Consider the following 21925-nt stretch of genomic DNA (forward strand, 5'->3'; position numbering starts at 1 on the left):
GTTTTGTTTGTTTTCAGATCTACCTCTATGTAATGAAGAAGAGAATGAGGAAACAGAGAAGATTTGGTTGTGTATCTAATATGGAACCATATCAACAGCTAAGAATGACTACACGAAGTATTCTTTAGGTGCTGATTAATACGGGAACAAACTAAGCTCCATCTAGCAGGGCAAGAAGAGATTTGTTAGACCTGTCACTTGTCAGTGGGCAAATATTGAGCTCAGGTATAAAATAAGTGTTCTTTGTGTATTGTATTTTCAAAAGGAGTTTAATTTGTATTTGAACAAATGCATCAGAGAGACAGTTCAAAGGACTAAGACATATGCTCTGCATGCAAGAGACCCAAGTACCACATATGGTTCAGCGAGCACCAACCCATGAGAAGCCTCTGAGTATATAACCAGGTGTGCCCCCTTTCAGTTTCCCCCCACAATTAAATTAAAATAAAATATTAGTACATAGAATAGTATACGAGAAATACAAAGTATCTACTAACACTGACCTTTGAATGAAACTTTTTGTACTGCAGCTAACTTTGTGCACGAATAATTGTTTCCCCATGGCTCAGGAACTTTGGTAAAAGTTTTCATAAAGGAAGATAAAGTTTTTCATTCTCAACTTCTCCCTTACACATAATAAATGTTGAATTTAAATGCAGATCAAGAAAACAAGTCTAACAACAGAGATCAGGGCTTATTCCTTGGTGGTGCTGGGGGACCGTATGTAGCACCATGGATCAAACCCAAGTTCAGCTAATTGTCAGTCAAGTACCTTAACTCCTGTACTATCTCTCTGGCTTCAACATTATTATTTTATATGTATGCAACAACATAATTGAATTGGGGAGCGAGTACTAATTTAGATAAACTTGGGGGAAAATACAGACTCAAAATGATACATGCAAAATATAAAGAAAAAAACTTGGCATGAGAAAAACATGCCACAGCTCAGGGGGGTGAGTGTAACGCATGGCAGAGAGGCCTAGATTGTAGACCCAAGCACTGCCAATACCAACCCCTACCCCAGCTGTACCAAATGTGAGCCAAATCCATAGTGTTCCCCCCCCCCAAAAAAAAAGAGAAAGAAAAAAACATTAAAAAATTGAAACAGGGGCCAGAGATAGCACAGCGGGTAAGGCACTTGCTTTCATATGGCCAACCAAGGCTTAATCCCTGGCACTCCATAATGTCCCCCAAGAACCACCACAAGTGATCCCTGAACGCAGAGCAAGGTGTGAGTCCTGAGCATTGCCAGGTGTGGCTGAAAAGTGAAACAAACAAAACAAAACAAAACAGCAAAAGTTAAATTGATGGAAAAATTTATAAAAGAGATCTTATGCAGATTAAGACAACTAACCCCTCGAAACTGTTCCCTCTGCAACTAAATTAATGTTTGCTTGTTTTAGGGGGGCTTTCCTGGTGATACACAGTATAGCGGTATGGGCCTGATGGCTCAGTGCTTGGGTCCCAGTGGTGTTTAAGGGCTACCAGGGCTATACTCAGTAGTGCTTGGGGGACTGTGACGTAAGGGATCAATTCCGCCACGCCTATGGCAGCACAACTAAAACTGGTGGTTTGGGGTAGAGGGCCTGGAGAGGGCCTGGGTCACACCTGGTGCAGCATGTGGGCTACTTCTCACTCTGTGCTCAGGGTTGGTCCCTGCATGCAGTGCCAGGGATCAAACTGGGATCAGACGCAAGCTTAACTTCTGTGTTATTCTGCTGGTCTCCCACAAGTGAACTCCTAATAAAGAATCACACTGAAAATGTCAAAAATTTGGAGCTAGAGAGATAGTACAGGGGGTAAGTCTCTTGCTTTGCACTTGGCTGACCCAGGTTCAATCCCCTGCACCCCATGTGGTCCCCTAAGTGCCGCCAGGGACGATCCCTGAGCACAGAGCCAGGAGTAAGTTCTGAGTACTGCCAGGTGTGGTCCAAGACTCAAAATAAATTTTTAAGAAACAGTATAATGATGGGGCTGGAGCAATAGTACAGTGGGCTAGGGTATTTGCTCTGTACGTGGCCGACCCAGGTTGGATCTCCAGCAGCCCCATATGGTCACCTGAGCACCGCCAGGAGTGATTACTGAGTGTAGAGCCCGAGTAACCTTTAAGCATCGCTGTGCGTGCCCCCCCCCAAAAAAAAAACCCAAAAAAACCCACAATGATTTTAGGCCTCGATGGAAAAGAGGTTAAGGCACTTGCTTGCAGACTATAACCTGGTTCTGAATCCCAGTGTCACATATGGTTCGCCAAGGCCCATCAGAACTGAGGAGCGATCCCCGATTACAGAAGCAGGAGTAAGCCTGAAGCACAGATGGGTGTGACCCCCCCCACAAAATAAAAAAGCCAACAAAAAGCCCACCAAAAAGCCAGTGACTGTCCAGGCATATAGCACAGCAGCAGAATACTTGCTTTATAGGAGTAAGGCACGGGGCTTGATTACTGGAAATACCAAACATCAAATAAATCAAATATATCAGTGACTGGGTGGGAGAGCATACTACGAATGAGGAAGGTGCAGGTTTGATCCCTGGCACCGCGTGGTCTTTTGAGCATCACTGGCAGCAGTCCCTGAGCATTAAACCAGGAGCGACCCCCAAGCGCAAGTATGGTCCAAAACCCAGAACAACAAAAAAAGGGCACTGATTTCTACTGTGCAGAAAAGGGGAAAAGTCAAACAGACATTCAGACAAATGGACTGTGAGTGCTAAAAGTGATAAAAAAAAAAAAAACAGAAGTGTGATAACAAGAGAAATAAAGAGGAAAAAAGAAATAACAAATTGCTCGAAGAATCAAGTGGGGGTAGGGGAGGGACAGTGACAAGAGAAAACTACGGGTAGTTTAGAAGCCAGGTTGCAGATGCCTTGTGTGTCATGCTCAACCTGAAACTGAGTCGCTGAAAAAGACTTTAGGTCGGGGGGCGGGGAGGAGAAAGATAAATCCTCATTTATTTCTGGCCTTTGGGGCTACTCCTGGTGGTAACAGGCCTCTGCACTCATGGATCACTCCTGGTGGGCTCAGGGGACCACGGAGAATTCCAGGAAGCAGACCCCGGGTTGGACGCACGCAAGGCAGGCACCCTGACCACTGCACAATCTCTCCAGCTCCAACCTCTTAGATGATCAGTAAAGGAATATGGGGCCAAAGGTATAGCTCAACAGGCTAAAGTATATGACTTGCACCACTGGGAGCAATCCCAAGCACTGAGCCAGGAGAGGTGGCCCTGAGCCACACTGGATGTGCTTAGGGGGAAAAAAAGTGTGTGTGGAGAGGGTGGCAAGGGGTGGGAGGACACAGAGAATTAGTATAGCATGTAAGGCACCTGCCATGTGGGAGGCTGACGTGGGTTTGGTCCCCAGCATCGCAACCTGAGTACCACCCAGAGTAAGGCCTGAGCATAGCTGGATATGGCCCACACCCCGCACCAGAAAAAAAAAATTCTAGATAAGTAACTATGGAACACGATTCGTTTAAAAGGTACTGTAAAGGGGCCAAGGGCATACAACGGGTGGGGCATTTGCCCTGCATACATACAGCCCACCAGTTTCAATCCCCAGCATCCCATATGGTCTCCTGAGCACCACCAAGAGTAATTCCTGAGTGCAGAGCCAGGACTAACCCATTAGCATCTTCGGGTGTGACCAAAAAAAAAGGAAAAAAAAAAAACACCCAACCAAAAACCCACCAAAATAAAAGGTATATAAAATACAAAACTCAAAATACCATCTTATAGTGGTAAAGCGCTGAACTAAGACTATAGAAATGAAAAAGAATATATTCAAGAGGTTTAGCGAAATAAATATGACAGGGATATGGTGACTGAATAGATGTACGCAAAACAAAAAGCAGTCATTTGTTCCTGACACATACACACAAACAAAAAGAGGGAAAAAGTGAGACTATAAACTGGCACCTAAAACTGGGACTGGACTAGATACAAATGATTTCATGGCCCAGAACCCTGGGAAGCACCAAGAAGAAGTGAATTTAGGGGACACGAAGGCCAGGGGTAGACCAGTGAGGCGGAGATCAAGTAAGAAAGACATGTATGTCATCTACCTATTGGATTTGGTAATATGGAGATAATATGGTAACCTCTGCCGACTAAATTCCAGTAAGACACGCAAAAAGTAAATCAGAGTGGTGAATCACACAAGGAGAAAGAAGCAGAAACAGCCAAGACTCTCAAGAATCTTGGCTAGGGGCGAGGGATGTGGTTCAAGCGATGAAGCACATGTCTTACATGTGTGAGGCCCTGGGTTCAACCCAAACACCAAATGCTCCACCCGACTCAACCCCCGCCCCCAGCTGCTCCCCAGCCCCCTTCCCCACACACACCAGGCGTGACTCCCACAACCATTTTAAAAAAAAATTAAGTCTTGGGGCTGAGAAGACTCGGAAGGCTGAATGCACGCTTTACACACAGAAGTCTAACACTACATGGGTCACCACCCCACCCCTCTCCATCCTCCCTACTAGCCAAAAAAAAAAAAAAAAAAAAACACAACCCCACAAAAAAACTTGAGGGGGCCAGAGAGATGGAACTGCAGGCAGGGTGCTTGCCTTACATGCAGCTGACCCGGGTTTGTTCCCGAGCACCACATGTGGTCCCTGAGACCAGACAGGAGCTAGCCCTGAGCACAGCTCGGCGTGCCCCATCACCCATCCTGGAAGAAAAAAAAAAAAGGGAGGGGCACAAATAGAAAGGAATGCCACTACTTGCGTCAGAACCAATCTTTTTTTTTATTGTGGGCCACACCCAACTGAGTTCAAGCCTTACTCCTGACGCTGAGCTCAGGGATCACTCCTCACAGGGACTGGGGGACCCTACGGGGGACCAAACCCGAGTCAGCCACATGCAAGGCAAGCGCCCTACTCCCAGCACTATCACTCCAGCTCCAGAACAGATCTGTTGATTTATTTACTGGCTTTTTGGGTCACCCCCAGTCCTGGCTTCATAACTCCGGAATTACTCCTGACAGTGCTCAGGGATCGAACCTGGGGATCCATCCCTGGGGGCTGGCCACACACAAGGCAAATACCCTACTCCAGAATATTACTGCTATGGCCCGAACCAATCCCACATCATATGCCCCTTTAAAAAAAAATTCTGTTTCTCCTTCAGACTTTAAACATCTAGCTCCACCCCGTACCAATTAAAGTTACTGAAAAGTTTTTGCTCGTGACTTCTCTTCTCCCTCCTTCTCATTCCTCAACCTTTCTCCCTCCCTCCTCATCTGGTTTCAGTCCCTGCACTCCACTATAAGTCCAAGTTATCAGCAGTCTGATGCATTCAGTTCTTTATTAATACCCTGACCACTCAAGTACCATTTTATATTACTAAGATACCCTCCCTCTAGAAACGTTCCTTTCACGTTGCTTCCTTATTGACATATTTTCCCTAGTTTTCTTCCCCCTTTTCTCCGGCAATAACTAGACTGCTATTATGTGCCGCTAGTTGAGTCACCCTGCAAAAATTAGCCTTTTCTATTTTCTCATCTATAAAATTAAAATCAGGATAACGGGGACAGGCAGTGTAAGAAGTCATGGCACTTGCGTTGTGTGCAGCTGACCTGGTTTGAATCCTGGATATCGTCCCACCACCAGGAGGGACTCCTAAGAACAGAACAGGGACTTGAGCACTGCCAGGTGTGGCCCAATCCCTCCTCCTTTCCAAACAAAATAAGAATAACAACACCTGTCAGTAAGTAAATTTACAGTAAGTAAAGTAAGTAAATTTACAGTAAGTAAAATCACTGTGATTTTTAGCACTTAGAAAAGTGTACGCGACAAACTTTATATTTTTGTTTGTTTGTTTTGAGGCCACACCCAGCGATGCTGTGGGCTCACGCCGGGGGCTGCACTCAGCAATGACTCCATATGGATGCCAGGAATCAAACCCAGGTTGGTCCTGTGCAAGTTAAATGTCCCGCCTGCTGTACTATCCCCCAGCCTCTATTTAAAGTGAATTCCCCTACCCTTCACTCTTTTTTGTTGCTGCTGCAATGATATGCTTCCGTTGTGGTAGTCAGCAGGTGTGTGGTGCATGTGCACAGGGTCACACAACGAACCCCAGTGCTTGCTGGGTGGGGGGTGGAATCGTACACTCTTGTCACAGTGCTCAGGATCCTAATTAGTGGAGGTGCCAGATCATGCTTGGGGCCTGTAAGTGGTGCTGGGGAGGGTCTCACACTTGCAAGGCAGACACTTTGCAAGTGTTTTGCAAACCCCAAGGTTCAGCAAATCCTTGTTTACTTATTTAGGGTTTGGGGGGCTATTTCCTCTCCTCTCCCTCCTCCCCCAAGGTCTCCAGCATACTTCGCATTAGCCCCTGTAGTCAGTCTCTCTGTTTATTTATCATTTTATCAGTTTTGTTTTTGGGCCACACCTGGAAGGTGCTCAGGGCTCACTCCTGCCGAGGTCTCCAGGAACCGTATGGGGTGCCAGGGACCAAACCTATCTACAGGTTCTATCGATGCCCTACCTATGGGCCTTAACCACTGTACTGTCGCTTTGTCTGACTGGCCGTCCTTCCTTTGTTTCATTCGTCCGTCCCTCCCTCGCTCCTTCTCTCCCTTCTTCCCTTCCTCCCTTTCTAATTACTCCATTTAATACTCCATTTAATTCCTGTGATGAGCCCCACAGGAATAAAAAAGCACTGAGAAGAGGTAACCCTCTTACCCCCAGGAGTTGCTCAGAGGGAAAGAAGCAACCCCAAGGGAAGGAGGCACAAAAGGGACCCTCTGCAGACGCAGGGCAAAGGGAATGCCATCAGTGCTGGGACCTGTAGCAGTACAGGCAGATACACAGGCTTGGTGGGACAGGGGCCAGGCACACAGGTGAAGGAGGGCAAGAGGGCTGGAAAGGAAGCTACGGAGTACTTGGGTTCCTCTTCTCGTCTGCCTTTTTCTGCTTCTGGGCGATCCCTGAGTTCCTCTGCTTGCAGAAAGCCCGTTTTCACCAGGTTGCTCTGCTTTTCCATATTCGTCTGGCAGGTGAGCTCATGTTGGTTACCGTGAGGCCCTTTTTTCTTTAAAAAAGTTTTTGGAATATGGCCAGAGTGATAATATAGCGAGTAGGGCACTTGTCTTGCAAGAGGCAGACCTGGGTTTGATCCCCTGCACCAGCACCCCAAATGGTCCCCTGAGCACTGCACTAGTAGCCCAAAAACAAAATCCCCCCAAAAAAAGTTTTGGACTACGCCCTGTGGTACTCAGGGCTTATTACTGACTCTATGCCTAAGGATTACTTCTTGGGGGGAATAGGGGGGTGTTAGGGGATGAGGGGATAATTGCAGTGGGACGGTGAGCTGCCTTTCTCTAGCACCAGACTGTTATTCTAGAAACCTATTCACATTTAGTTGTAGCTGAAGATCTCAAGACAAGGTCTACAGACCTCACAGGGTCCTTGAGATACTCTCTGGGTACATACTGAAAACTATTTTCATAACAGTTATGAAAGAGTCAAAACTATAGCTAGAGGCCAGAGCAATAGTACAGCAGGTAGGGTGCTTGCTTGGTACTCGGCCAACCCAGGTTTGACACCATATGGTCCCCCGAACTCTACCAAGAGTGATCCCTGATCTCAGAACTAGGAATAAGCACTGAGCGTAGCCGGGTAGCACCCCCCCCAAAAAAAAGGTCAAAACTATTTTCATAATAATGTTAAGACATTATTGGTCTTTATGACTGCTGTGAGCCACAGTTTAAGAAGCTGGGGTTTCGAGAAGTTCTAGGGCCACAAACCAGATCCCTGATGCCACCGCATAATGCTGAGCAGTGACAGCTGTGCCATGATCCCAGTGCTGCAAGTAACTTCTGGCTGTACCACAGTGTATATGCAAATACTACCCCAGTGAGCAGCGGAACTAAAAGGTGTCAGGGCATTAGGGCAGAAGTGTGACCCCTGACAAGCATGTGAGAACCACCATTCCCCAGCAAGCACTACAACCTGAATGTACATAACCACAACTGAAAGGAGTGTGACCCCTGATGAGCTAACTAAATGTGTGTGTGTGTCTGTGTGTGTGAGAGAGAGAGACAGAGACAGAGAGACAGAGAGACAGACTGACTCCTGGTCATCACAGCAGCAGCAACAGCAACAATACCAAATAAAGGGAAGACAGGGGAGACCTAATTCAGATTAAAAAAAAAAAAAGTAAAATCTGATGAACACACTGATGAGGAAAAGAAAAAAGAAAAAAAAGACCAGCATTCTACTTTTATCTTACCTATTGGTTGGGGGGGGTAAGTGGGAGGGGGCAGGGAGGGGAGGGAGAGGGCTTGTGGGGAGACCACACCCAGCAGTGCCCGGGGGTCTTTCCTGACTACATTTGGGAATTACTCCCGTAGTGGTCAGGGGACCATATGGGATATTGGTAATCAAACCCAGGTCAGCAAGGCAAATGCCCTGGTCACTGTACTACTGCTTCAGCCCATTACATTATAATAAAAATAATTATATTATTACATTTACATTATAATAAAAACATGCTTTAAGAGAATAAAAGAATTTTCCTTTAAAGATTTCCTTTCGAGAACTGGACAGTGCTTGCTTGTGGAAGCCCTGGCTCAATCAATCCCTAGCACTGCAGAGAATGGCAAAGCAGGGCTGAATTACAATGGTGTAAGGATATTAAAAATGCTTCAGACAAACTTTACAGCACAGAAGACAGTGGAATTTTACTATAGAGCAGCAGTTCTGAAATGGCTGGAGAATAGAGTCCCTGAGACACTCATGGTTTCAGAATTTTCCCCCATACCAATAAAAATTAAAAGAAAAAAGCAAAGAAGGAAGGAAGGAAGGGAGGAGAGGGAGGGAGGGAGAGAGAGAGAGAGAGAGAGAGAGAGAGAGAGAGAGAGAGAGAGAGAGAGAAAGTCCAGAGAGAGACTGTACTGGGTTACTTGCCTTGAATGTAACCAACCCCAGTTCAACCCCGGCACCACAAATGGTCTAAGCACCACCAAGAGTAAACCCTGAACCGAACTGGGTGTGGCCACAAAACGAAACAAACCCGCACCTTCAACAACGTACATACATTGGGTGTGTTATAGCCACTCCGGGTGAGGTTCAGGGCTGGCTTCTGGCTCCGTGTTCAAGGATCACTTCTGGCAATGCTCGCTCAGGAGTCCATACGTGGTGCCAGGAACTGAACTCATATCAGCCACATGAAAAGCAAGTGCACTACCTTCTGTACTGATCATTCCAACCCTAACATAGATATATTCTTTTAAAATTAAATTTCAGACCTGGAGAGAGTACCATGAGGAAGGTGCCTGTACTCCTGGTCACTGCCATGCTAGGAATAAGACTTGAGCATTGCCAGGTATGCCTCCAAATCCAAGGGTTTCAGGGCCACAGAAATAATACAGCAGGGGTGGGACTGGAGAGAGAGAGAAACTGGGTAGGGAACCTGTCTCGCATGCAGTTGACCCAGATTTGTTCCCCAGCACCCAACATGGTCCCTCAAGCCCCTCTAGGAGTGAACAGAGCACAGCCAGCTATGGCCCAAAATGCAAAAGAAAAAGAAATAGTACAGCAGAGAGGATGTTTTCCTTTCATGCAGTTGGCCCAGGTTGATTCCCAGCACATCATATGGTTCCCTGAGCACCCCAAGAGAAATCCTTGAACACTGTGGCCCAGGCTTCAAAATTCAGTTTCATTAATTCCTCCACTTTCCGTCACTGTTGATACTACAGTTTTGATGACTAGGGACCGGACAGTGGCCCCTTGCTCACCAAGGTTTGCACTCCTTTGAGTTGTGGGCTTGCGCATGGGACCGTGGAGATTCCCACTCGTAGCTGAGGCATGCTTGTGGGAAGAGGGAAGTCACAGTCCAGTGCTCACACACACTTGCCAGAGATCACACTTTCTGGTAACTATGCTTGCATTTTTTAGTTGTAATGTGCACCAAGTGCTCATACACATGTTGTTGTTATGTAGCTTTCACTATGCAGACAATCAGACAGCAGAACACTCTGGACACTAGGATTTTAACTCAGGAACGTAAGCTGAGCCAACGCACTATTTCTGTAGACCCCACATACCTTAGCTCTCCACTCAGGGATCACCCCTGACTGGAGCCCAGGGGACCAGACCATCTGGAGTCCTGGGAATCAACACTGGGTCAGATGCATGTGTATTTTTTAATGAATGAGTATTATGCGACTTAATGTAGAAATGGAAAAAACTGACAAATAAGTTGAGATACTGATTAGAAAAAAAGGTTAACAGAAAGTTTTCTCAAGAAGTGTTTTTATTTTTGGTTCTCAGAGCACCTTATACGGATCAAACCTAGACCTTCGGCAAGAAAAGCAGCCATTGCAGTCCACTGAGCTACTGCTCTGGCCTTCTCAAGATTTTTTTGGTTTGTCTGTTTTTTGGGCCACACCAGACAATGTTCAGGTGTGTAATATCCCATTGTACTATCTCTATAGGCAGAGAAATATTCTTTTTTCTTTTCTTTTTCTTTTTTTGCTTTTTTTTCACAGGGGTTACTCCTGGCTTTGCACTCAGGAATTACTCCTGGCAGTGCTCAGGGAACCATATGGGATGCTGGGAATCGAACCCGGGTCGGCCGCATGCAAGGCAAACACCCTACCTACTGTACAATTGCTCCAGCCCCCAAGAAATATTCTTTTAAGAAATTGTAGGGTTGGAGACAACTCAATGGCTGAGTGCATACTTCACAGAAGACCTGGGTTCAATTCCCAGCACTACATGTTTCTCTAAGCACCCAAGAGTGGGCTTCAAGCACAAAATCAAGAATAGCCCCTGAGGGCTGGAGCAATAGTAGAGTGGACAGGGTGTTGGCCTTGCATGCAGCCAACCTGGGTCCCATTCCCAGCACCACATACGGTTTTCTGAGCACGGTCAAGTGTGAGTGTGCACCAAAAAGACAGAAAGTCTGTTATCTGTGTGTGAAGAAAGCACACTCCTTCAGTGCCAGAAATGGAACCCAGGGCCTCATATACTCAAGACATCACTGTGTCACACCCCTGAGCCAGTAATCAAACTTTTTGTTTTAAGAGCTGGAAGATAGGGAGGCATACCTGGTGACAATCAAGATTTCCTTCTGGCTTTGCTTAGGAATCACTCCTGGCAGAGGTCTGGGGACCATACAGGGTTCCAGAAATTGAATCCTACCTGTTATACTACTGATCTGGCCTCTAAGTGTCATTTTTAAAAAAGAGCTTTATTATAGTTGATCTCACTGTCTTATCAGGGGTGTGCAAACTCCCTAAGTACATTTTACTACTTGACAAACTTGTTTGCTTACAGATCATTAAGTACTAGTGAAAAGATAGAAGGAAAAAAAAAAGCAAAACGCAGAGTCAAAAGTACTGAGTACTCGGAGGTGTGGCACCAAAACCAAACGAAGTTTTTTTCTTGGCTACTAATATTTTGTTTGAATTACTATCATCAACACTGTCCAATAGATATGATTCCTCTTTTTTCTTTATGTTTCTAATGGTGACATTAGAAAAAGGGAAAAAAGTAAAAAAAAAAAAGTAAAGGAGCTGGAGCAATAGCACAGCAGGTAGAGTGTTTGCCTCGCATGCAGCCAACCCGGGTTCGAGTCCCAGCATCCCATATGGTCCCCTGAGCACTGCCAGGAATAATTCCTGAGTGCAGAGCCAGGAGTAACCCCAGTGTATTGCCAGGTGTGACCCACCCCCAAAAACAAAGTAAAAAAAAAAAAAAAGGGCTCAAGCGATAGCACAGCGGGTAGGGCGCTTGCCTTGCACACGGCCGACCCGGGTTCGATTCCCAGCATTCCATATGGTTCCCCGAGCACCGCCAGGGGTGATTCCTGAGTTCAGAGCCAAGAGTTACCCCTGTGCATTGCGGAGTAACCCCTGTGCATTGCCGGGTGTGACCCAAAAAGAAAAAAAAAAAGGTAAAAAAATGAAAAAAAGAGAAATTAATGTAACGTACATTTATAACCAATATTAAAATTGAGATATAGGGGCTGAAGAAATAGAACAGTGGAGCAGGTAGGGCATTTGCCTTGCATGTGGCCAACCCAGGTTCCATCCTTGGCATCCCATATGGTCGCCCGAGCAGGACAGGAGTAATTCCTGAGTGCAGAACCTGGAATTACCCAAAGCATCACTGTGTAGCCCCAAAAATCAAAAAACAAGACAAAGAATTGAGATCGTTTTCCAGAGTGATATAACAGCAGGTGTTTGCCTTGCATGGGTCTAACCCAGGTTCTATTTTCCATCATCCCAGATGCTCCCCAAAGTCGTACCAGTCCCTGAGCACAGGGCCAGGGTTAATCCCTGAGCACTGCTAGGTGTAGGCCCTCCCTCCCCCAAAAGAACTGAGACACAGGGGATGGAGCAATAGCACAGCGGGTAGCGCGTTTGCCTTCATGTAGCCAACCTGGGCTCCATCTCTCACATCCCATATGGTCCCTGAGAGCACCAGGGGTAGTAATTGCCATCAGGGGTAATTCTTGAGTGCAAAGCCAGCAGTAACTCCTGGGTATCATTGCATATGAAACAAAACACCGTAAAAAAAAAAAAGATATTTTTCTTGCAGTTAAATTTCTAAACCCAGCAGCCACCCTAATCAGTGACTTCTGCACTGAATGACAAAGCACGATTCTTGAAAATTCAGAGAAGTATTCTTATCTAGGAAAACTGCTTATCTATTAAGACAAACTGGTTTCAGATTTTCTATTTTTGAAAGTAAAAAGTTAACTGTAGTTAGGGGCTGGAGCAACAGTATAGCAGGTAGGGTTGAGACATGGACTCCCATATGGTCCCTGGAGCACTGCCGGAAGTGATTCCAGAGATGCAGAACCCGGAGTAATCTGAGAATTCATGTTGTGACCCAAAACCAAACGCCCACCCCTCCCCCCAAAAAAAGAAAGAAAAGAGAATTAGCTATGATAACTTTGGTTTCTGGGCTACACCTGGCGATGGTCAGGGTTTACTCCTTGCTCTGCACTCAGGACTTACTCCCAGTGGGGCTCAGGGAACCAGAAACGAATGCTGGGAACCAAACCTGAGTCAGTCACTGCAAGGCAAGCACCTTACCTGATACACTGCAGCTCTACAACTCCTCACTTGCTCGAGCGGGCCCAGTAACGTCTCCATCGGAGACTTTGTTGTTACTGTGTCTGGCATATCGAATACTCTCGGTAGCTTGCTGGGCTCTCCGAGAGGGGCGGAGGAATCGAACTCAGGTCGGCCATGTTGGCCGCGTGTAAGGCGAACGCTCTACCCCGCTGTGCTATCGCACAACTCCTCACTTAACTCAAGTTAAGATAGAGGAGGAACAAGATAAAGTAGATTCAAGTACAGAAAGGTCAAATTCACTGAATTCTTTAGCAGCAGATTCATCTACCTGAAAATACTTCTGGGCGTCTTAAGCATGTGTCCTCCTTCCGGCTGTGTTAGGAGCGTACACATTTTTTTTAAACTTTTTTACTGAATCACTATGAGATAGACCATTACAAAGCTGCTCATGATTGGATTTCAGTCACATGGTATTCCAATTCCCATTCCTCCACAAAGTGTACATTTCCCAGCACTAGTGTCCCCAGGAGTGTACACATTTTACTTGCTGACTTCTCTTCACTAATTTCTTCTTTACCCATTTCGGAATCTCATCAACGGCCAAGATCCAGAGACTATAAAACAAAGCTCCTGGAAGAGAGAGAGACAGTTTTCCCTGGAGCGTCTCCGCCCCTCTCGGAGAGCCCGGCAAACTACAGAGAGTATCCCACTGCACGGCAGAGCCTGGCAAGCTCCCCGTGGCGTATTTGACATGCCAAAAACAGTAACAATAACGGGTCTCATTCCCCTGACCCTGAAAGAGCCTCCAGTATGGCAGCTTTGGGAAAGATGAGTGGGGAGAGGCTGCTAAAATCTCAGGGCTGGGACGAATGGAGACATTATTGGCGACCGCTTGAGTAAATCGATGAACAACCGGATGACAGTGATACAGTGATACCCATTTAGGAAAAAGCCTAGTTTTCTGAATCACAATGTAAGAAAAGCTATCTGACATGTTTATTTTCTGTGAGGAATATACTGCCTCCCGGGATAAGCCAAGAACCCGACCTCAGGCATAAGTGTTTAGGGTTGTCTGCAGAGCGTCAACACTCACTGTGCAGAAAAAGCCTGGAGTAAGTTTTCCCAGAGAGAGGAGGAACGCATAAGGCTTCTGACCATCTGGAGCTCATTAAGATGATTCTTAGATAAGGACAGGGTCATGTGACCGTCGTTTCCAATCCTGCTCTGCTGGCTCTGCAAACCTGATTTAATGTCATCATTTACAATTCAATAATGCCCAACAGAATACCTTCAGGGAGACAAAGGAATAGGCAGTTTCCCTTACTGTCTAGTTAGTGACTTGGTCTGTTTTTTTTTTCTTTTTGGGTCACACCCTGAGATGCACAGGGGTTATTCCAGGCTCTGCACTCAGGAATGACCCCTGGCGGTGCTTGGGGGACCATATGGGATGCTGGGAATGGAACTTGGTTGGCCACGTGCAAGGCAAACGCCCTACCCGCTGTGCTATATCGCTCCAGCCCAGCAAGTTGGTCTGTTCTTAAGTCTCTATTCACTGTCTAGATGACCTACTAATATTGGATGGTCAATGGGCTGTGTGTGACATGAGAGATCAGGGAGAAGATAGGTGATCTATGAAGAAGAGAAAAAATGTTGGCTTTCTCTAGTGGGTCTGAAGGTAGGGGGTGGGGTAGAGAAGGAAGGGAAGCAGGATGTAGTGACTATAGCAAAGATTACAAGAGAAAGATGAAATGAGCGAGAGACGAAAGATTAAATGACTGAAGCGATAATACCGTGAGTACAGCACTTACATTGCATGCAGCTGACCCAGGCTTGATCGCTAGCATCCCTGGCATGCCCCAAGCCCCACAAGGAGTGATAACAGAGTGCAGAGTCAGGAGGAAGTCCTGAGCAGTTTGGTGCGGCCCCCCCAAAACAAACAAGACGACGGAATGGAGAGTTGATGGTATAGGGATAAGGCACTTGCCTTGCACACAGCCTAGCCAGTGCACGACATCAAGTTCCCTGAGCACTGCCAGGAGTGTACCCCGAGCACTGCTGGATATGGCTCCAAAAAACCAAATAGGAAAATTTAGAAAATTTCTTTTTTTCTTTTTATTTTTTTTTTGCTTTTTGGATCACATCCAGCGATGCACAGGGGTGACTCCTGGCTCTGCACTCAGGAATCACCCCTGGCAGTGCTTGAGGAACCACATGGGATGCCGTGAATCGAACCCGGGTCAGCTGCGTGCAAGGTAAACGCCCTCCCCGCAGTGCTATCGCTCCAGCCCCAGAAAATTTCTTTTTAAGTAAAATAGTTTTATTTAAAGAAATAGGAGAGGAGGAGGGAAGGTAAAAGGGAAGGAGGGAGAAAGAACACAAGTTGTAATACAGGCAGCAGACACTGCACTCTTCCATTTTTAAAGACCTTTGGGGGACGGAGCAATAGTACAGCTGGTAGGGCATTTGCCTTGAATGTGGCATACAGGGTTCAATTCCCAGCACTCCGTGGGAATCCCCAAGCCTGCCAGGAGTGAACCCTTAAAACAGAGCCAAAAATAAGCAATGAGCACCACTGGGTGAGACTCCCATTTCCCCCATCCCCCCAAAAAAAACCCCACCCCTTTTAATACTGTATTGATGACTGAAACTTAGTGGTTCTGAGTATGTCTGCTCGGTCATGCTTAATTGGGTCTTAAAGATAAGACTGCTGTAAATACAGTATCTAGTTCCTTGAGATCAAGAAGGACATCATAAACTCATTTACTTTGAAGAGGTATTGTGATAGGAGTTTTATGTTGCCAGGTGAAAATTATTTTATGAATTATACTGGACACAGACAAGTACTGTCTCTCAAGTAGTTCATTCATTACTCCAAATCCTTTTCTCATTTTTCTTAAGGTAACTTCTCTGGGATGTCTAACTGGCCTTCTCAGTAGCATTCTCTCTTGCTGGGAACTGAGTATACTCATTTGCTGGCCTCATGCAACTGGCAACAAGAGTAGTGATTCCATTTTTGTTCATATTTCTTTCTTTTTATTTTTTAAACTGATGTAACAGTGTAATATTGCCAATTATACTTTTCAAGTATACATCATTCAAACACCACACTTATCACCAGAGAGTCTGCTTCCCTCCACTGGTGTGCCAAGGACGTCTCTCATCCCCCCACTCCCCTCACGTAAAGTCAGTTTTATAGACAAAACCTTTCGAAGACAGGAGAAATTGAGCCAGTGGGTGGGGGCTGACACATTTCTTTCTTTTTTCTTTTTCTTCTTGTTTTTTGGGCCACACCCAGTGATGCAGGGTTACTCCTGGGTCATGTTCAGGGGTGCTCCTGGCAGTGCTCGGGGAACATATGGGATACTGGAAACTGAACCCAGGTCTGCCGCGTGCAAGGCAGACGCCTTACTCACTGTGCTATCGCTGCAGCCCCTGACACATTTCTTAACCACTCACTTCTGGGGGGAGTGGGGAGAGGTTTGCACCCGACTGTGGTCAGGGCCTGTGTTCCGGGGGACAAAACCCAGGTTGGCTGCATGGAAGCAAGCAAGTGTCCCACCTCTTTGGTCCTATTATCCAGTATAGAGTGACTAGAAAATGTGTCTGGGGCAGAAGGGAAATGTGTCTGGGTTGGAAGGGAGAAAGAAACCGTAAAAAGGTATATAACATGCAAATACAGTACGGTGAAACTGAACAACTGAAACTACTGAATGAAACCAAACAACTAGTTCAAGCTGATTATCTAGTTCTCAATGATCTGTCTGCACATTCCAGCAGATGAATGGGGACTCATTACACACTGCTAAGTTTTCACTTACCACATGCCATACCCAAGACATTTTGCAAGATGCAGGCCACTGCAATGCAACTAAGTAACAGTAAGCTCACAACTGATCAACTCTGGTATGTATGTCCCATCTGCAGTTCAATAGCTTGATTACAGACCTTTATGGTCAGATAACTTTTCAAATCATTCTTATCAATTAAGCTGCAGTTCTCCAGGGAACTACCCAGTGTGGCTTATGGGAAGGAAGGAAAACAAGACAAAATTGTAAATTATATGTTTACTCTTTGAGAGAATAAAGATGACTTATCAATCAGGCATGGTCTAATTAAATTATGTAAAATAACTGAAATTTCTTAAAAGGCTAGAATCAAGTAAAATACAATAAATAAGAAAATGATTTTGTTTTGAAACAAATGTGTTTTGTTTCCCAAATCCTAGATTACTAAAATCAAGAAATTTAATTCTGACCTTTGGAAAGGTGACTTAAAGAACAAGGAAAGATAATCATATCACAGTGGAAGGAATGCTGAGCTAGGGGAAATTATCTCCATCTTGATGCTAGCTTCTTCCCTAGGTGAATATGCAGCCTCTGGAAAGCTACCTGTAATTGGAGAGTCTAACTCTAGCTCTTCTGTTTATGGTTCCCCTCGCCTCCCACAGTCTGGATGCTAAGGATGGAACCCAGGGCCTCCCATGTGTGAGGCACCTACTTCACCAATGGGCTACACTCCTGGCCTACAGTCTACGATTTCTGTGAAAATCATTTCTAGAAACTGAGAGAATGGGAAAGGAGAAGTGAGAAAAGGCAGGGAAAGACTAAGGGCACCACTTTCTGATTCACTTTTCACTATACTCTGAAGAGTGCCTTGATACATTTTTCATGACGTGGAGTGTCTTCTATTACCTCTACAGAAGAACAGCACAGGAAGCCATGAATTAAATTGATGATCTGGAAGTCAACACTCTTGCTAGTTAGGTTTTGAAGAGAAACAAAAGAGCAGGCCGGCCTCCAGGATTAAACCTTTCTAAGATCAAACATGAGATCGACAAGGTGCCAGTCTTAGTGGCCAACATCATTAGTAGCCAAGAAACATCATACCAGAAAGCGTTTAACTAGGTATCCCCATCCACCTCTACTCCCATGACACTGTACTGCCATAGAAACAAATAGAATTCCCACGGGTAAAGAAGCCTTTACAGTGGCTCTGCCAAGATATATATATATATATATATATATATACATATACATGTATATATATATGCCTTTAGCTATCTGATAGAACTCACTGGAAATCAAAATCTAAATTAATATAAAATGGCTGTTTTTAAGCGAAGTTCTTTCTTCTTACCACTACAGTGGGAAAAATTTCCATACTGGCGCACACACGCACAGAATCTTTTCTAGAACAATGAACTTTGTTCTTTGTCCTAAATTACGTATTTTCCTTTAGTCATAACATTTTTTCTCTTTTTTCAGTCCTCACATACAGATGCTAAAATGAACAGAAGCCTGAGAGAGAATACAGAGAGTTAGGCACTTGACTTGCACATGGCCGACCTGATTCCATTACTGGCACCCCATATGGTCCCCCGAGTCTGCCAGGAATGATTCATGAGCACAGACCCAGGAGAAAGACCTGAGCAGTGTCGGCTGTGGTCCAAAAGCAATAATAAAAAAGTGTTACCGGAACAACATCTGAATCCAGATTACCACTAAAACAAGTGGTTTATGCTCCATCCAGGAAGAGTGTATCCAATGACGACTCTAAAAACTGGGGAAAGGGGGGGAGAGGGGCCGATGGGATAGAGCTCACAGGCAGATCACTTGCCTTGTGTGTGAGGTGCTAGGTTTGATTCTTGGCACTGCAGAAACAAAAAAATGGCAGCACTGACACTGAAGATGTGGTGCAGGTGTCGAGTACCCCTTTACGAGGTCCATGGTTCAGCTCATCTTGGAAAACAAACTGACAACCCAGAAAAGACATTTGGATCTTTGGGTTTCTTTTGCTTACGTTAAAGTTATCTTTATTTTTCAAGAGTATCTGGCAGACACTTTCACGACAATACACAAACACTATGAATAAAATATCCACCTACATGAAAGTTTTCATGGGGGAGAGAGGCAGTATTAGTAGTTAAGGGCACCTGCCTTGCACCTGGAGACCTGGGTTCGACCTCCACTTTCCCATATGGTTCCCTGAGCCCACCAGGAGTGATCCCTGGGCACAAAGCTGGGATTAAGCCCTGAGCATTGAGGGGTGGACTCAAGAAACAAAACTATAAAAAAAATTTTAAAAAGTGTCAGAATTAGTGATGCAAATCAAAAGAATAATCTAAAACAGTAAATACTAAATTTGCAAAGTTACAGTCTACTTTTTTCAACCACACCCTCAATACTTGGGGAAGTGGGGGGGGGGTGAGGGAAAGGGAGGCTGTCATTCCCTGCGGAGCTAACCTTCAAAGCCTGTGCTCCAATCCTCTGACCTGCCTCCCTAGCTCAGACAGGCTATTCTGTCTGCAACTCATCCACATTCTAGAAAGAGCATTCCTACTCTAGGTGAAGGACAAATGAATAAAGGATGTCAAAGCCTCGCCTGGAGGGGTGTGTATGTGTGTATGTGTGTGTGTGTATCAGTGGCAGAGCACATACTTCCCCTGTACAGGAAGCCCTGGGAGCCCTGGGTTTGGTCCCAGGCATCACAACCACCCCTGCCCCCACCCAGGCAACAAGGATATCAAACCCTCACCTGGAGAGAGAGGGTGTGGTGTGTGTGTGTGTGTGTGTGTGTATCGGTGGCAGAGCACATACTTCCCGTGTGTGTGTGTGTGTGTGTGTGTGTGTGTGTGTATCAGTGGCAGAGCACATACTTCCCCTGTACAGGAAGCCCTGGGTTTGGTCCCAGGCATCAAGGATGTCAAAGTCTCACCTGGAGGGGGGTGTGTGTGTGTGTGTGTGAGAAAGCCTCACCTGGAGGTGTGTGTGTGTGTGTGTGTGTGTGTGTGTGTGTGTGTCAGTGGCAGAGCACATACTTCCCCTGTACAGGAAGCCCTGGGTTTGGTCCCAGGCATCACAACCACCCCTGCCCCCACCCGCCCCTGTCAAAGTTCAGCGTCACCTTCATTACCTGAGACTATAGAATGGCCTTACTGGAATCCGAGCAGCCTTTATCAAAATCACCCACAGGGCGGGAAAAGAGAGTTTAAAAGGCCAAGGCACATGCTTGCACGGGGGAGGCCCAGGTTCGGGCCATAAAAGAACCGCCACTGGGGACTTGCCCCTGACCAGCCCCCCTCCCCGACAAGTCCTAGTAAATCCACATTATAAGCTCAAGTCCTCTATGGCAGATTCGAGCCGCTTACTCCAAGAAAACTCCAACAGCTCTTGCAGAGACCACATTTTGGGCCAAGTCCGCTGTGTTTCTGCTCAACTCGCTCAGGTGACTCAAGCCAGCTGTCCTCTAAGCAGTCCCTGGGTCTCCATCCCTGCAGGACGACCCTTTCCTGCATCTCCGGCATTCGAGGCCGGTGGGACAACGAGCCGACACCGTCCCGTGGAAAATCTCGGACGCTGCCACACCCTGCTCCGACCAGATTTCTTCTCTCCGACGGCTCGGGCGGAATTTCGTTACGATTTGCATCACGGCACGCGCCGGCCAACCAGCAGGACGCGGCATCCTAACTCTGGGGCCGACAGAAAGGCGCGTTTGCACCGATCTTGGCTTCCCGGGGCTCGGATCGCCGGGCCCGGCGTCGATCTTGCAACTTCCGATCGGCTCCGGTCCGGCGGCCCTGCCCGCTTCCTCGCTGCAGGCCGGGCCGCGGCCGCACCTCGCGCTCCACCGGTTTCCTGGTCGGCGGAAGCCCCGGGGCGTGCGGGGCGCCCTCCCGCAGCCCCCCGCTTGAATTCCGGGCGCGGCGCCGGCGCGGGCTCTCCCGCGTCCAGGGGCCCAGCCTCGGCGCCCGGCTCCTCCCGGCCCCCGAGCATCCCGCGCGGCGGCCCCGCTCCCCCCGGGCCCCGCTTCCGGGCTTCCCGGCACCGCGGCTTCCGGCCGCCGGGTCCTTCCCGCCCCCCGCCCCCCGCCCCCGCCGGCCCGGGCCCGGCCCTCCGCCCCGCGCGGCCGCCCGCGGGCTCTCACCGCTCGAAGAGGAGCCGCACGGAGAACACGCCCGCCGCCAGTGGGAACACGGCCAGGATGTGGCGGGCCCGCGGGTAGCCGTCGCCGTCGCCCGGCCCCTCCAGGTCGGCCCAGCTCACGTTCCGGGGCAGCCAGAAGCGCTCGCTCCACAGCCAGCCCCACAGCAGGCCCAGGGACCCCGCCAGCCCCGTCGCCATCTTCCGCCCGCCCCGCGGCCACCGCCGCCACGGCCGGAGCTGCTGCCACAGCCAACGGAACCCGCGGAGAGGCGGCCCCGGGGCGGGGCCGGGCCGGCGGCCACACCCTTCCGGCCCCGTCGGGTCCCCGCAGGTTTCAGCCCGCCCCTCGGCGGGGCCGGGGCTCCTCGACGCCCATCTTGGCGGAGCCACGCCCCCTTCCGCGGGGGCCACGCCCCGCGCCGCCGTTTCCCGCCCCCTCATCCGCAGCCTGGCCCCCTGAGCCACGCCCCCTTCCGCGTTGGCCACGCCCCGCGCCGCCGTTTCCCGCCCCCTCATCCGCAGCCTGGCCCCCCTGAGCCACGCCTCCTTCCGCGTTGGCCACGCCCCGCGCCGCCGTTTCCCGCCCCCTCATCCGCTGCCTGGCCCCCCGAGCCACGCCTCCTTCCGCGTTGGCCACGCCCCCGCGCCGCCGTTTCCCGCCCCCTCATCCGCAGCTCGGCCCCCCTGAGCCACGCCCCCTTCCGCGTTGGCCACGCCCCCGCACCGCCGTTTTCCGCCCCCTCATCCGCAGCCTGGCCCCCTGAGCCACGCCCCCTTCCGCGTTGGCCACGCCCCCGCGCCGCCGTTTTCCGTCCCCTCATCCGCAGCCTGGCCCCCTGAGCCCCGCCCCCTCCCGCCCCGCCCCCTCCCGCCCCGCCCCGCCCCCGCCGGCCCAGGCCACACCCCCACACTCTGTCCCCGCCCCTTTTTCCGCTCTGGGTTTCCGCTCCGAACCTCCGACGCTCGCCTCTCGG

General features: G+C 48.2%; 1 protein-coding gene across 3 annotated transcripts in view; it reads right to left on the reverse strand.

Moving 5' to 3' along the window:
* Window positions 1-21322, reverse strand: part of CERS5 (ceramide synthase 5) — a 44682-nt gene extending 23360 nt beyond the window's left edge. Inside the window, exon 1 of one of the 3 annotated variants that reach the window (XM_056120058.1) lies at window positions 20953-21322. In XM_056120058.1, coding sequence (XP_055976033.1) covers window positions 20953-21149 — 197 coding nt within the window. In that variant the 5' untranslated portion in view covers window positions 21150-21322. The remainder of the gene's footprint in view (window positions 1-20952) is intronic. The other 2 variants (XM_056120056.1, XM_056120057.1) reach the window with 2 other exon arrangements.
* Between the last annotated feature and the right edge of the window lie 603 nt (window positions 21323-21925).

This window comes from Sorex fumeus, unplaced genomic scaffold (assembly GCF_029834395.1).
Source record: "Sorex fumeus unplaced genomic scaffold, SorFum_2.1 ptg000042l, whole genome shotgun sequence".
Classification (NCBI taxonomy): domain Eukaryota; kingdom Metazoa; phylum Chordata; class Mammalia; order Eulipotyphla; family Soricidae; genus Sorex; species Sorex fumeus.